Consider the following 17,332-nt stretch of genomic DNA (forward strand, 5'->3'; position numbering starts at 1 on the left):
TAAAATATATGAGCACTATGATTACAGATTACATAAAATATATAAACATTTGGCAAATAAAGATTGAATAGCAGCGTTGAAAGAAATTTGCAAAATTAGGTACATTAAAAAACAATGTTCCACATAATTCCAGTCTATTAATGAAAAAAAAAATCAGGCAAATCCCAGTTGAGGGGCATTCTACAAAATACCTGATTAGTTCTCAAAACTGTCAAGTTTATCACAAACAAGGAAAGTCTGAGAATTGTCATAGCCAAGAGGAGCCTGGGGAACCATGATAATTTAAATGTAATGTGACATCCTAGAAGGGATCCTGGAACTGAAAAAATCATTATGTAAAAACTAAGGAAATCTGAATAAAGTATAGACTTTAGTTAAGAATAACATCAATATTGGCTCATTAATTGTAACAAATGTAACATATTAATGTTCAATGTTAATAACAGGAAACTGGATGTGTGGAATGTCGGAACTCTGCCTTGTTTTTGTAAATCTTAAACTATCCTAAAAAATGAAGTTCATTTTTAAAAAGATAGGAGAGGGAGAAAATATACATGTAGGCATTTGTTCATCAAATGTCTGTGGAAAGAAAAAATGTGTGCCAAACTTATATGCATATTGTTACAAATACGTGTGTACATATGGATTAATGCCAGAAGGAAGTCAAGTGAAAACCAGTTTTTAAAGATGCTAAAAGATAATGAACATTTTCCTAGCCTAAAATTTGTTGGAAAGCAGTGTTAATTTGATAGTTTGAATTGAGGCAGTGGTGATACCGTGTTTCCCCGAAAATAAGACCTAGCCAGACCATCAGCTCTAATGCGTCTTTTGGAGCAAAAATTAATATAAGATCTGGTATTATATTTATTATACCCGGTATTATATTAATATTATATTATACCTGGTCTTATATGAGACCCGGTCTTATTTTAATGTGAGATCGGGTCTTCCCGGTCTTATTTTAATGTAAGACCGGGTCTTATATTAATTTTTGCTCCAAAAGATGCATTAGAGCTGATGGTCCAGCTAGGTCTTATTTTCGGGGAAACAGTACCACGCCATTAAAAGAATGTGTGCTTCAAGTTGGACTCTTTATTAGAAGCAACACTCATATACTGTTCGCCTGGGATCAGGGGCCACAGCAGAGTACATAACTTGAAGACATCAGTTGCTTATTGAAAAAAATTATTTGAAATTTTTTCGTTACATAACTACATCATTTTTGTCCAATCTTCCCTTAAAGAAGGTGCATTGAATCAGTTCGTAAAGGATTCTATCTTTAGTGTAGTGCCATCTGCTGGCACTTTTAACTAAATACATTTTTAAAGAAAGTTTTATAATTTTGGGTGGCTAGTGGTTTTCCTTGTTTTCATTGTTCACTTGGTTATATGTTTTATACTTATTCTGTCTTTTCATTGTATGTAATCAATATTCATTTTTAAAAATCCTTGTGGTATTCCTAGAATTTAATTAACCACTCCCTCAGGTTTTAAGAAGGTCTCATATTTGGCTCATTGATTTTAGTTAGGACTTAGAAATGAGTCATCTACTGAGACCTGTTTTCCTTTCCTATCTTCTTGTTAGCAACCCTATATAGTACTCTACTTTAATCTTACACATTTAATGGAATTAAATTTCAGCAGTTCAAAATTATATAATTAAGTATATTTAGCTTTTTTAAAATCAGAGTCCACCCTGTTAGAATGATACCCAACAGCAGACGTTTGCAATGCAAGTCATAAGTATATGTTTAAGCCCTAATGTTTGCTAATTCACCTGTTATATGGGCTATGCACCAAAGGCAGGCAGGTAACATGTGTTTTGTAGGTAACATGTATGTGCCCTAGAATTTTATTGATTTCTTCCCCCCAACCTTTTTTTTTTTTAGTTTGGAAATACATTTAATTAATTTAGGATTATGGCATCTCATTTACCATTGTATTTTGTCCTCTTTGGATTGTCTTCAAATCCTTTGCCCATTTTTCAAATGTGTTGTTATTTATGGTTTTTTCAAAGGTTTTTTTTATGTTTTGTTTTGTTTTTCCTTTTTCCATTAGGACTCTTTTTGCCAGTGTTCTTATACTTAAATCTTTGGTCTGGCTGAAAGTTATCTGCTATAAGGAGTGAGGTGGGATCTATAGGAAGAGTCCTTAGGCAGACTGTGGCCCGGTCCTGCCAGAGTATAGTTAGGTCTCTGGGAAGCCTGGGAAATTGATCTTCAGTTTACCCTGTCTTGCAGTAAACATTGAGAAAAAGCCCTGGAGTGGGCTTGGACAAGTCACTTAGACCTGATGAACATCAGGCATATGGCCAGAGTCTCCAGAACAGTCTTGAATCCAGGGGGCACTAAGACTCCCCAAGAACAGGAGGATGTGCATGCTTCTCTCACCAGGGAACGGTATAGGCATCTGTATGTTCTCGTGGGGAATGGGGCCGACCTGGGAATCTTCCACCTGGGCTCATCCTGCCCTGAATTCTGCTTTGTATGGCCCTGCTATTTTCACATTCATTTCAGTATATTCTGCCATTAAAGAACCTATAGCCTTGGCTGTATTTGTTGTCATCTTTGCATCAAGCATATCACCCTTTGATGTGGAAGCCTGTTGAATTTTTTTTTAAATCTCAAATAGTTAGCTAATTGTCTGTTTATACCATTTATCGAATAATATATCTTTCCCTCCTGATTCTAATTCTCCTCCTTCAAGCTCTATTCCATTGCTCTGTTTATAACTGCACTGCCCCTATTTTCACATTAGTTTGCTTTCTAATATATTGTAATTGCTGGTGCTCAAGTCCCTTCCCTTATCCTTCTTTCTGAATATTCCTGAACTTACCCATCTTGTATATTTGTTTTCAGATGTGTTCTACCATAGAACCTATTCTTGGAGAACCTTTTTCTGATAGAGCACTTATTAAACACCTGTATTTGGTTGGTAGTAAACTTAGAAGCACTAGGTCAACAGTGGATTCTTTGGTGAACTCTGCCTCCCTCTTTTTTTTTAAATATTATGTATTAAACTAAAGATTTAATATGTCTAGCATTTTTAAAAAGTTAACTAGATTGCACACAGACACTTGGTAACTAGTTGATTGGTTTTATAATTCTTCCCGGGATTGTGAATAAATGTATCGTGGTATCTTGTCATCTTGACATACAAGCCAGCATTTGCCTAAGCTGCTGTATAAGTTTGAGTTCGGACAGGTTGATTTCTCCTAGCAGCAGTGTATAGCAGCTGAGCTTATCCCAGCTCCTCTTATTCCTGCCTACTACTACTTCAGCAGCAGATTTTGGAGGTGTTTTCTGTCCTTACAATTCTCTTCAACAACAGCCAGGGCTGTAAAAACCTTTTGCTGTTGCCTAGGTACTTTAAGGCACTTCCTAGTGGCTGTAATTTCTGTACTGCAACATATATTGTGTTAACCTTAGAAAGGCTCTTGGAGGACTTCAAATCAAATAGTGGTTTTTGAACTTTAAAAAGCATCTAAATATTTTTTTAAAAATTAAATCTGATAGAAAGCTACAGTATCTAAAAACAGGATAAATAACAGTGCTTTATTTAAGAAGGGAATGAATTAAGTGGGGCTTGAAACCTTCCAGCTCTTTGATGCCTTGGTATTGATCCTTGAAGCAACTCAGATACTCTATGCAGATCTTATTCATCCTCCTCTTTTTACAAATGAGGGACCTGAATCCTGTAGTAGTTAATTAATTGCCTTGCTGGATTGCAGCCGAGATAAAAGAGTGGCAGACTTTCAATTCAGTAGACTCTTGATCAAGAACATTTTCTATTATGCCAAGCTATTTCTAATGGAATTACTGCATTTTTAAAAATTATAATACCCTACATATGTATTTTAAAATTATTCTTTTCTTCGCAGAACTATCAATTAAATCTTCGTTCCCATTAAAATCAAGGAAAAATTATAGAATTTTAAAGAGTGTCATTAAATACCGGGGGTGCCAAAAAAATTGTACATATTTTAAGAGATGTTATCTATGTATTACTTTTCGAAGTTGAGTTACGGTAGCAATGTGTAGTATGACTTTCGCTCAAAAGATGGCATTAATCAAATGATTGCTAGTCATTCATCATATTACAATTTTAATACCGTTTTTTCCTTTCTTAAAATGTGTATACGTTGTCTTGGCACTCTCTGTATAGTAGCAAATTTGTAATTTGAAAGATTAATATTATGATCTATGCATTTATAAGATACTTATTTACATGAACACAGCATTGTTTTATGTTTTTAAAGTTTAAAAATTACCATTGTTATTCCTAGGCCTAGTGATAGTGCTGGTCATGTTGCTGGACAGTGTTGGCATTTATCATATTGACAGGGTACTAGTTCTAGAGATGAACCAGTTTTCAATCTGTTTAAAAGTGAGAAAAATAATGTAAGTTCTCTATTGTAAAATTCTTTTTAATAATAAAGCAGGTTCGAGATTTGATTAAACACCATTTCTTCTACTTTATAGAGGCCATAACTCTACCTCTGGAATTACTATAGGGATAGGTCTATGGCCAGCTTTTAAAAAATCGTTTCTTTTACTAAAAAGTGAAAACACAAATAAAAACCTTACAGATAGGATAAAACAGGTACTGGTATAGGTTTAATATAAAAAGTTACTAGGAAAAATAGTTATTTTTAGTATATTTGGAAGATTACATTTGGCAACGTCAGTGAGACAAAATGGACTGTAGAAAAACTGAGAATACAACTTAAGCATGTGCAATTGGTGAGATCTCGGGATAAAAATGAAATTAAAGCTCAAGAAAACATTACAGTATAAACCTTAAATATAAATTCATTGTTTGTTTATGAATATTTGTTATTTGTCTGTAATAGCAATATGTGAGTTCTGGCAATTAAGTTAGCGAACTTGCCACCATGTGCTTCCATTGGCAGCACTGTACACACAGCTCAATAAGGTTTCATAACCTTGGTATATCGGTGTCATAACTGTGTTTGCGTCGACATGTGGCGATGTCTTGCTGAGTGGTGTTCATTATTGTTGTGTGTTTTGTGTGCCGTTGCAAGAATGACTGAGCTTGAATTAGGGCAATGGACAAACACTAAATTTCTGGTTAAAATTGGCAAGAATGGAAGTGAAGTCAGGAACATGTTGGTCCAAGTTTATGAGGATAGTGCCATGAAGGAAACAACACTGTAAAAATGGATTAAACGTTTTTCTGAGGGGAGAGAAGGCACCACTGATGAAGACAGGTTAGGGTGACCAGTAATGAGCAGAACTGATGAAAACTTTGCAAAAATTCATACAATTGTGTATCAAAATCGTCGTCTGACTGTGAGAAGGAAAGCAGACTAAGTAAACATTGATAGAGAAACAGTTAGGAAAATCTTAATTAAAAATCTTGACATGAGAAAGGTGTGTGCAAAAATGGTCCCAAAGGAGCTCACAGATGAACAAAAGCAAAAGGAAATGGAAAAATCGGCAATACTGATGCTGTCTTTATTTAAAATGTGGATGTTTGGGATTTTTCTTTTTAGCTTTGGTTTTGATTTTTAAAAGATAACCCATTAAAATATCCTAAAATCTTGATTACTGAGTTTTTTGGCACCTTTTAAACTTTGTACTGGTCTTGTACTGCCTTGGCCTGGGGTCCCAGTACATAGGAGAGAGAGTTATGAATAGTGGGCTCTCAACATTTATTTTATACGGTATTCCATTCTGCTTGTAAACTATGACCTGTTTTTATTTTCCTTCAGATTTCTTACAGCATTACAGAAGTCAGAATCGAAAGTTTAAAAAATTATTTTCCCACTGGTAGGGGAGAAGAAAATCAGAAAAGAAAATTTAGAAAGAAGGAAGTGTTACTGGCCCAAGAAGCGTCTTCACTTAGCTCCACTGAATATAGAACATAGAGAAGTTGAGAACTGTAATTCAGTGGAAAAATTAGATAGAAAAGGTTTAAAAGTATTAAATGGGTCTTATGTATCGGTTTGCTTCATCAGTTATTTAGAATGTCGCACATACCCAAAATACTATACTTTCCCAGGTTCAAATTTAACTAGTTCTACTTTAATGGAGTCCAAGAATAATCTCTCAAATCACTCGATAAACTATATGCAGTATGTATGTTGTGAATGTTAGCTTAAGACTAACATCTGTTTTATTCTGATAACGTGGATTTATGATTATTAATGTGGTATTTTAATAGTGGCTATAGCATTTTCATAAGGAACTAAGCATTTATCCGTTGAAAGGTTATATACTAAGCAGAATTTGCTTTTGTGAAACTTTTTAATTCCACGTCCTTGAAAATATTCAGATTAATAGTCTTCTAAATTTATGGCTCAAACAAATTAATTTAGGACTATCCCACTCAAATTGAATGGCTAGAGTAATCTAAAAATAATAGCCTTTTTCCTCCAATAAAATGCCATTAAATTTGGCTTATTAAGTATTAGTGGCCAACAGAGCATGAATTCTTTTAACGATTTCTTTCCAAATACCTTGTTATGCCTTATCCTTTTATTTATATTTACATTTGTGTGAGAGAGAGAGAGAGAGAGAGAGAGACACCAGAATCACAGAAATTTGAACAGATGATATTAGAGCTGAACATGCTCAATTTTTCTGTTTGCATATAAAAATATAATTGTGTCTTAGTGCTACGTTGTATTGAGGAAGCTGAGTATGCATAGTAAATTTTGTAATTTTAAATAGAAAATTGCACATAGCGTATAAGCTTTGAATGGATGTAATAGTCTATGAAACTGTTGTTTAATTGAATTTTTATGTAAAAAGTTACTTTAAGAGTGTTGCTGTTTTTAGAACTATTCAAGTGGATTTACATTGTATCAGAGCTGCCCCATTGTTCCTTATTCACCTAATGTAGATGCTTAAGAAGTTCTCAGCTTGAAGGAGAATAAGAAAAGGTAATACCTGAGAATAATAAAAGAATAATATCCCTGTGTTCCTGTTTTGAGGACCTTAGAATTTATTTGGCATATAATGAAGCTTTAAAGTGGGATGTTAGAGCTAGGGGTAATGCTAGAATCATAGAAAAATTGGTCTGAGAGAATGAGAGTTGATTTGATAAGGAGATAAGAGTTTTATGGAGCTAAAAATGAATTTCAGTTACTAGTTTGTTACTAATTTCTAGTCTTGCAGTTTTTCTGTTTTGAGAGTATGTATAAAGGGTAGATCTATTTGAACATGCTTTTTCTCTAAAGAGTACAGACTTGAGAAAAAGGTAAAACTTAATCATTTCAGTAATGAGTATTCAAATAGTGCAAAAACAGTAGAAAAATATTGAAATGTTTTCTGTACCTTTTCTCAGTTCTTACCTCTGTGATTGTCTCTTTAACAGGAAATCAAACCCCAAAGCCATTATAGCCACGGGTATGGTGAACCGCTGGGTCGGAAAACTCACATTGATGATTACAGCACCTGGGACATAGTCAAGGCTACACAGTAAGTTTTTGTTGTAGTTGATTTCTTCTTTGGCAGCTGTGTTTTAAGTGAAATATGAACACATATTTTTTTGTCTTTATTGATAATTCTTTATTTGGCGAGACGTTTTCATACTTTCCTTTAGTTCTTTAGACGTGGTTTCCTTTAGTTCTTGGTACAAATTTAAAATGGCTCATTTAAAGTCTTTCTCTAGTCCAACGTCTAGGATTCCTCAGGGACAGTTTCTGTTTCTTGCTCCCCACCAACTTTGTATGAGTTTTACTTTCTTGTTTCTTTGGATGTCTTACAATATTTTGTTGAAAATTGGACAATACAAATAATATAATGTGTCAATTCTAGATAACAGGTTCTTCCAGGGTTGTTGTTTGTCACATTTTTAAACTAATTTTGTAAAGTCTGTGTGTTTGTCTTGTGTGGCCACTGAAGTTTTTACTTGCTTAGTTAGTAGTGAGCTAATGACTCCTTAAATCCCTGGAACCTTTAAGTCTTGATCTTTGTTGAGGGGTTCTCTGTGCATGTTGGAAGACGCGGTTCTTAGCCAGGCAGCTTCCAACTCTGACTTAGCCTTCACTTTCTGCTTACACAAAACCTCAAGGTCATCAGAGGTGAGAGAGCCTGGGGCCTTCTCAGGTTTTTGTTGAACATGTGCACACAACCTTGTGCTTGTGCAAGGCCTTCTAGATTCCCAAGAAAGAGTTATGTCCAAGCTTTCAAAGCCCCTATGGTCGTCTCATTCCTCAGGTTTTGCTTTGAAGCTTTTTGATTTACCTGTTGTTTGTCCCAGCTGTTACCCATCCTCTCAAGCAACTGTGATGTTAAAACATTTGACAAACACCCCCCAGGGAGAAGCTGTTAATGAGTTTGGGTGAGGTCTAATAGGTAAGCCTTTCAGCTAGACTCTTCCAGAGAATGTCCGTACAGGTCAAATAATGACTCCTCTTTGGGAATGAAGTGTTGAAAGAACGCCATCCCTGGCACGCTCACTGCAGTACCAGTACCAGGAATACAGACTTATTTTTCAAGGCTGATGGGACCACAAAATGTTAAAATGCCACCAAGTTCTCTGTTCTACTGAAGTTTAGTTATTTTTCTTGAATAAATGTTCTTTGGATTGCTGAAAGCCTTTTGTTAATTTCTGGAGTTCTGAAAAAGTTGATTCTGATATTTTTGCTAGATTTTTCATTACTTTTGTGGCGAGGAAAACTTTCGAAGGTCCTTAGGCTACTGATGTCACCCTGCTTTCTTGACTGTCAATGTATCAAAAATCAAAGCACATTGTGTCAACTGTATTTAGCAAATAAATTTTCTAATCTACATTCATTTTTCCTTTTTTTTAAATTACAGTTTATTGGGGTGACAATTGTTAGTAAAGTTAATAGATTTCAGGTGTACAATTCTGTATTACATCATCTATAAATCCCATTGTGTTCACCACCCAGAGTCAGTTCTCCTTCCATCACCATATACATTCATTTTTTTTCTTTTTGAAACTTTGCTCCTTTTGATATCTCCTTTCTCTCCTTTGTCATTAACCTCTTTCACCCTAACTAATGCATCATTGCCATTAGCAAATGTATTCCAGCATCTTTCATTTTAAGAAAAAAACAACCACCTTTCTTTCTCCCTCACCTATTCTTATAACTTTCCTATTTCTTGAAAAGTGTCTAAGTATGCTGTCAATATTTTGTACCTTTAAAAACATGTATTTAAATTTTGAAGCATTTCAATCCTGCAGAAAAGTACGGAGAAAGATAACTCTTAGATTAAGCAGATGCTAACATTTTGCTGTAATTGCTACGGGTTGCTCAGCCTGTTCTTTCCCGTATCTCCCCCAAGGCAACCTCTTGAAATTGCTGTGGATCATTCTCATGAACCTTCTTGTACATTTCTGCAAATATCGATAAAAGTATGCTATTGTAATGTATGTTGTATTTAAAAAACTATATAGCTTTTGTGATTTATCATTGTTAATATAGACCTTTATTCCGTATAACTGCTCTGTATTAAGTAGTCCCTCCTAATCCACAGTTTCACTTTCCAGGTTTTAGGTACCTTTGGTCATCTAACAATCCAAAACTGTTAAATGGAAAATTACAGAAATAAACAATTCATAAGTTTTAAATTGTATGCCATTCTGAGCAGTGTGGTGAAATTTCGTGCTGTCCCACCTGGGACATGAATCATTCCTTTGTCCAGCGTATTCATGCTGTGTAGTTGCTGTTTGGTTATCAGATTGACTGTCTAGGTATCGCAGTGCTTGTGTTCAAATAACCTTTATTTTACTTAACGGCCCCAAAGAGCAAGATTAGTGATGCTGGCAATTTGGATATGCCAAAGAGAAGCTGTAAAGTGCTTCCTTTAAGTGGAAAGATTCTTAACTTAATCAATCCTTTTATCATTTCATCACAAGAAGGATAAGTACAGTACAATAAAATATTTTGAGAGTGAGAGAGACCACATTCATGGAACTTATTACAGTACATTATATTACAATTTTTCTATGTTATTAGTTATTATTAATCTCTTACTGTGCATAATTTATAGATTAAACTTTATCATAGATATATATATGTATACATATACATATACATGTACATATACATATATATATATATACACACACACACACACACACACACACAGTATATATAGGGTTTGGTACTATGGGCAGTTTTAAGCATCCACTGGGAGTCTTGGAATGTATCCCCCAGGGATAAGTGGTGGTGGGAGGAGGGGCTACTGTATTCTATCATTCCTTCCTAAGGGACACTTAAAATCGGTTCTACTTTTTAATTATTAGAAACATTGTGTCAGCGAATGTCCTTTTCACCTGTATCCCCGTGCACATAAAAAAGAGTTTTTCTAGGGTAGACAACTCAAGTGGAATTTCTGGTTTGTTCAGTATGCTCTTTTTCAAGTTTAGCAATTATTCCAAATTGATTTCCACAGTGGCTGTGTCAGTTTATACTTCCACTGCAGGAATAGAATTCTTTCACTACATTCTTGCTAAATCCTAGTTTTGTCACACTTAATTAAATTGTCAGTTTGATGGTTGTAAAATGGTTTTTCCCTGTTTTGATTGGCCTTTCTCTGATTACAAATGGTGTTGAATATATTTTTTATGTTTATTAACCACTTGAGTTTCTTCCTTTGTGAATTGCCTTTTAAAATCCTTTACCCATTTTGAGTTCTTTTGTCTTTTTGTAATTGACTTGTAAAAGTTCTTTATGTATTTAGATGCAGTGGGATCTGTGTCCCTTTAATGCCCTCTGAGAGTCCTATGTGCTACTCTCCCAGACTCACAATTCAGTACTCCTCTCTAGGTGTGTTCAAATTTATCTATTTTTTCTGCAATGACGTTCTGGAACTTCTCTGGAAACCTGGACTTCCACAGAGACTCTCTCATGTGACGGTGATTGTCTAAGACAATGTTTCCAGAGCTACCAGACCACAGCCAAGAGGGACTGGAGCCAGTTCATGGACCATTGCAGGGTCCACAGCTGGGATTGAGGTCTGTATGCCTATTACCCAGCACAAGCATGGGCGAGACTCCTCCCAGCTCCCTTGGCATACGGTGCTGGAACCCACAGCTCCCATAGGCACTTTTGTCTGTTGATATCTGCTGAATTATATTGTTGGAGGAAGGACAAAATGAGTGATGGCTAATGCACCCGTCATGCTGATGTCACTCTGTGGTCCATTTCTAAATGCTCTTTTCTCTTCCATTTGTTTCATCTTGTGTAATTCCACATTGTTTTAACCATTTCGTAGTCTTCAGAATTTTCTCAGCTGTATTTGGCCTTTTACTCTCACAAGTGAATTTTAGGGTTCTGCTTGGGAAGTTCATGGCATTTTCACTTAGGATTTTAATTAGAATTTCATTGAATTTGTAGAGTAACTTGGGGGAAATTGGTGTATGTATTTTATGTATATATTAAATACATACTTTAATGTCTTTGGTTAATCTTATTTACAGTGAGAGTAGTGTAATTAAATATGCTTCCTCATGATTATTTTAGGTGGTTTAATATTTTATGTTGCAATGATATGGAAATCTGATCCTAAATTGGTTTTATTTGGATACTTGGCTCTAATAATTATTTTTGCTGAAGGAAGGATAGCCTCACAAAGACATGTAATTCCCTAATGGAAGAATTACAATGTATGCTGCATTTACTAAGTCACAGCAATTACTTTTTCAGTATTGTTCACTAAGTAAAGATTTTACTGAACTTTTCCTTGTAAATATCCATTTTCTGATGACAGTTCTTGCAAACTAATCAGGTTTTGGCATTTTTATAATTACAACAAATGGGTTTACACGTTAGAAAATTGTATGAAATGTTTTTAGTGTGTTTACATGAGAAAGTTTTTATAGGTGACATATTAATATTTAGGTCTTTCAGAAACTATATTATATCATGATAGAAATATTTCCAAACACACAGTTTTTTTTAAAAAATGTTCTCTATAGCAGGTGTTTTCTGGAATAAAAATAGTTAACTTTCTCACTATTGTTTAAAATATTCCCTTTGTCTTGAAGGGGAGCAAAGTAAATATCTTTACCTTTCTTAAGAATATATGGTTGATAATGTATTGCTCACAGTGATTTGTCATCACTACCCTTCTCCCTGCCCAAAAAGCTAGCAAATTTGAAACACTTGTCTTTTTTATTAAAGGGAAAATGCATACTTACTTTTAAGTGTTAGAAGAATAGCCAATGATTTTCTGTATGGTTAAAAAGATTGTTGTGGTCACTTACCTGCTCATTCAAAGTATGAGGTACATTCTGCTCTTTATAACGTAATATGCGTAGTTAACTGGGCGCATGTAAACAATTTTCTGAAAAAGAACAAGAATTGAAGGTACCACTGTCATCTCCTATGCATTGTGGAACTCTTGTTCTTCCCTTAGATTGGTTACGTGTGTGTGTGTGTGTATGTATGTACACTTGTACTACAGTACTAGTGAGGACAGCAGTGTGAAGGCTGTATAAGTATTAGGAAAGCTTAATTTCTTTATTAACTAAGACGTGAATATAGGTAGAAGTTTTAATATTTGCTTCTAGTGCTCCATTAATGTGCCACTTCTGCCCTAGCCTCACTCTCCGGTGTGCCTTCCCCATTTTGGGGACCATTCTGATTAAGAAATTATAATTATAACCAAAGCTCATTTAAATTTGTTTTTGTGTCTCATATCTTTCAGGAGCAAATATTTTGTTTAGGATAACGTTGATGGTTCTTGACGCTTGATGATGGATTCTTGGTGGTTTATTGTACTATTCTAGTTTTGCTTATGCTTGAAAATTTCCATAATAATTTAAAAATATTTTATGCTGCCTCACAATGACCAAAAGAAGAAAGGCAAAGGATCAGGCTCTTCACACGTGCCCTTCTTCTTCATCAAATGAACATCGTTCCTAGAACTCTCCCAGGAGACTTCCTTACGTCTCACTTGAACTCATAGGACTCGTCCCCTTCCCACCAGACTTCCTACCTCCACACGTACTTTTTTATTGGCCTTCATGAATATCAAAGCTAAATTTGTCAAAAAGAATCCTGGGGCTTGTAAAGCATCCTTTCTTCTTGATGTTCTTATAAATCATGGATATATTCTTTGTTACTGCTTTTTATGTATTTAATTATTTTAAAAATAATTTTATGTATTTTTTATAAGCGGCCTCAAGTGTTTTGTGGAATAAGTAGTGATACAAATAAAAGCAAACAACTGATAAATATTTTATTTCTGGTATCCTCTTCCACCTAATGAGATGTTGCATTCTTACAGATGACACATTTAAAATGTAAAATGGATTAGTAAAAGCTGTTAGAATATTGATACATTAAAAGTAACATTTTATGTTGAAACATTTCTTTTAATTTCCAGGTATCAAAATGGAGCATTATTTTCTTCTGAAAATGTTATTTTCAGCTTTAAATTGCTTGTCCAATAGTAGTAACAATCTCTATTTTATTTTATTTTCAAGATATGGAATATATGAACGCTGCCGAGAATTGGTGGAAGCAGGTTATGATGTACGGCAACCAGACAAAGAAAACGTGACACTCCTCCACTGGGCTGCCATCAATAACAGAATAGATTTAGTCAAGTATGTGTTTTCTGTATTGTTAAGTATTTAGATATAAAAATTAGCAATTTCTAGTAGCTTTTAAAATATAGATTTGGTGTACCTTTTTTTCTTAAAAAAATTGTTTTTAACATACTGAATGGTTATTATGTGCCAGGTACTGCGCTGAGTGCTTTCTCATGTGTATTTCCTTTAATCTTAACTCCTGAAGTAGCCCTATGTGAAAAAGGACAATTCCTGTGGTCCTGCTGACGTGGAAACTGAAGCCCAAAGAGGTCAAATAGGCTACCGATGGCATACGGCTAATAAAGGTTGGGAGCAGGACGTGAATTCTAGCAATCTAATTTGCAGCCCACCTTCTAAATATGAGTTCTATGGGGGAAAGCTACAAAAGGAAAGAAAGGAGTTGAAAAGATAATAGGTAATAATAATCCGATTAACTATTCGTACCAGCATAAGTGATGAATACTTTACATACTAAATGTAAAATGATTTTTAGTACTTACGGTTAATCTGCTTATTTATTATTAGTGAGAGGTAGTTAGATAAGTAAGAATCAGATGGTAGAAGTATTTCTTAGTAAATCTAGTTTACTAGTCTCTGATAATTTGGACACAAGATATTTAGATAAAGACAAGAATCTGAAATGAACTGCTTGCAGATGTGCAGGTAAGTACACAGCACACAGAGTTGACAGGAAATTAGGATATTAATGCCAGGTAAAAGAATTTGCCCTTAGAGTTCTAAAGTTTAAGCAAGTAATAGCTAAAGCATTGAACTCCATGAATTACTTTCTTCCAGAGAGCGTATTTCCATTTCATTTATTCCTTTTTTCCTTCATTTATCTCTGGCCTTTCCCCAGCCTTCAGTGTGGGTCTCCTGATGTCTAATTCTGTTTTGCTTTTTGGAAAATGTTTTTTTATTTCATCTTCATTAGTGAATGAAATTTTCACATGGTATAGAAATCTAGGTTCGCAGTTTGTATTTGTTTTACTGTTGTTTTTCACCAATTGAAAATATCATTCCACTGTTTTCTGACTTCTTTTAGTTTTGAGAGATCAATTTAAGTATTGTGCTTTTGAAGGTTTCCCCCTCCCCGGCTGCTTTTATGATTTTCTCTTTGATTCTGGTTTTCTGCAGTTTCATGATGATGTAGCTAGGGGTGGATTTCTTTTTATTTACCTGAATGAGATTGCAAGGAATTCTTGATTCTGTGGATTGATGTTTTCATCAGTTCTGGAAAAATCTCAGCCATTATTTCTTCAAATATTACTTTTGCCCTATTCTCTTTTTGCTCTCCTTCTGGAACTTCAGTTAAACGTATGTTTGACCTTTTCATTGCATACTGTATCGTTTATCCTCTCTTCTGTGTTGTTCTATCCTTTTGTTTCTGTTTCATTCTGGAAATTCCTTCTGGCGTTCATTTATTCTCTATGTATAATTTGTTAAAGTTATTCAGTGTGTTTCTAATTTTATTTTTCAGTTCTGGAATTTTTATTGTTTTTTTAAACATGAAGTAACATTATTTGTTGCTGAAGTTATCAGTCTTGTATACTTGAACATAGTAAATACAGTTATTTTATAATCTGTTTCTGAGACTATAGCAGTTGGAGTCAGTGTGGGTTTGTGTCTGTTATGTTGCTCTTTGTGTGCCTGATTATCTTTGAATATGTACCAGCTATTGTTTGAAAAATTATTTGTTATTGAATAAGTTGAGGCATAAGTTGGATTTGATCCAACTTTAATTTTAAGGCTTAGATTTTTTTGGATCACTCAGGTGGCTGAAGACCACGTTGGAACCAATTTTGCTTCTGGTTCGTAATTACTATTGCAGTGCAGTTTTTTTGGGTCTCAGCCCCTCTTTTGCTTTTGTCTGCTTAGCTTGCCTCTTGGCCAGTTCTTCTGCATCAACAAAATGTCTCTAGGGCACATGGTGCCCACGTGGATTTCTAACTTGTCTGGGTTTTAACATTATCCTGAGTCTTGGCCTGGTAAATGCCCTTACTCTTCTTAGGCTTTGCTTTTTAGGAAATGTTTCTTATGTTTCATTGAGCTTTTTTAGTTGTCTTTAATGGGAGGGTTGGCTCAAATGATCTAGCCTTCCACAGCCTCTAGTTTTTCAATTAACGTTATTTTAATCAAAATAGTACATAAACAATTTGAAAAATCAAATAGCACTTAAAAGTTTACAATGGAAAACAGCAAACCATCCCCACTCTTTGGGTCCTATGTCTCAAAAGTAACTATTTTCAATACTTCAGCGGTTTCAGTATTTACTCTTGATTTTACATATTTGTATTGCTACTTTTACCTAGAAAGTTATTTTTCTTACACAAATGATAGCAGATACTTTTCTGCTTTTCATTTAATTTATATATCTTCAGCTTTTTCATATCACTACAATTAGAGCTGCATCATTCTTTTTAAAAGACTGTATAATATTCAACTATATGGATTTAATTTATTGTTTTTTTAATGGTTTCTTTATTGATAGACATTTAGATTGGTTTTGGTGCTGTTACTATTACAGACAGTGCTGTATCATTTTGCTTATGTTCATATATATCTGTAGAATTCTTAGGAGTAGGAGTTAGAAAGATGAATTTTGAATTTTAATAAATATTGCCAACTTCTATGCTGTTATTTCTTGATTAATCAGTTATTATATTTTGACTTTCTATTTTGGGATAACTAAATGTCCTAGATCACCTCACCACTAATGCTTCTTTCTCCATCCTTTATTATGGTTTTAGTTCAATCACTATGCAGAGTTTAAATTGTTAGTATGTAAATTCTCACTGCTAAGCTCAGAACTGCTGAGCCCAGATGTGTTCTATGATTATCTGTTCTTTCCTGAAGAATTCTGATTTTTGTTTGAAGTAAAAGTTGTTTTATTTTTTCTTTTTTCATTTCATTTTTTATATATTGTAACTAATTCTTCCCATAATCTTAGAATTGTAAAACCCCTTTGTATGCAAACAGTAGCAGATAATTTATCAGTTCTTTTTTGGTGGAGGAAGGTCTATGAAATTGTTCCTGGATGTCTCCACCTTTCTGTTCCAGCCTAGACTGTTTGGTCTTTAGAGCTGCTATACAACCATTGTGGTGGGACTTTCCTTCACCATCATCCTGGGAAATCCCTTTGTTCCAGTGTTGGTCTCAGTTTCCTGGATCTCAGGTTTTTATTTCTATTGGTTTGCTTTCTGGTTTTAGTAGAGCACATTTTCTGATAGCTTTCTTAAGAGAAAGTACTTGGGAGGTTAATGTTTTGAAGTTACAATCTGTTCTGCTCTCACAACTTTTTATTTGGCTGAGCATAAACTTGTAGATTAAAAATAGTTGTCTCAGGATTTTAAAGCATTACTTTGTTATTTTCTTGCTTCAAGTCTTATAGTTGAGATGTGTTTTATCTCATTCTATTGATCAAAAATTCACACTTGTCTTGTGTTTAAAAATAAGAAAATCTAAAATGAGATATATAGACAAAAAGTGTTGATGCTGCCTGCTTTATAAATTGTGTCAAGCCACTCATGAACTAGTGAGATTGCAGAGTAAAGTCAGTAAACTATAGAGTGAGTTGGTAATCATAGTGTCTGTATATATTATATCTTCAGGTGAGTAAACTTAATTTCTTACAGTACATAGTCAAGTAAGTTACTTTCCTAAAACAAACATGTGGTGAGTAAATACACTTTTCAGTAACAGCTGGTATTCATAGCTTCAAGATTAATTTTTACTATTGGGTCTGGAATTACACCCTACAACGTATTACTATTTTATGGATGCTGGTAGAAGGTACA

General features: G+C 34.3%; 1 protein-coding gene across 3 annotated transcripts in view; it reads left to right on the top strand.

The window, feature by feature from the left end:
* Positions 1-17,332, top strand: part of ZDHHC17 (zDHHC palmitoyltransferase 17) — a 141,869-nt gene that overhangs the window by 76,066 nt on the left and 48,471 nt on the right. For all 3 annotated transcript variants that reach the window (XM_088800925.1, XM_088800930.1, XM_088800928.1), the window contains 2 exons: positions 7,341-7,444; positions 13,431-13,553. In XM_088800925.1, coding sequence (XP_088657051.1) covers positions 7,341-7,444; positions 13,431-13,553 — 227 coding nt within the window. The remainder of the gene's footprint in view (positions 1-7,340; positions 7,445-13,430; positions 13,554-17,332) is intronic.

The sequence above is a fragment of the Rhinolophus sinicus genome, chromosome 1 (genome assembly GCF_057876585.1).
Source record: "Rhinolophus sinicus isolate RSI-liver-muscle chromosome 1, RSI-T2T, whole genome shotgun sequence".
NCBI classification, from domain to species: domain Eukaryota; kingdom Metazoa; phylum Chordata; class Mammalia; order Chiroptera; family Rhinolophidae; genus Rhinolophus; species Rhinolophus sinicus.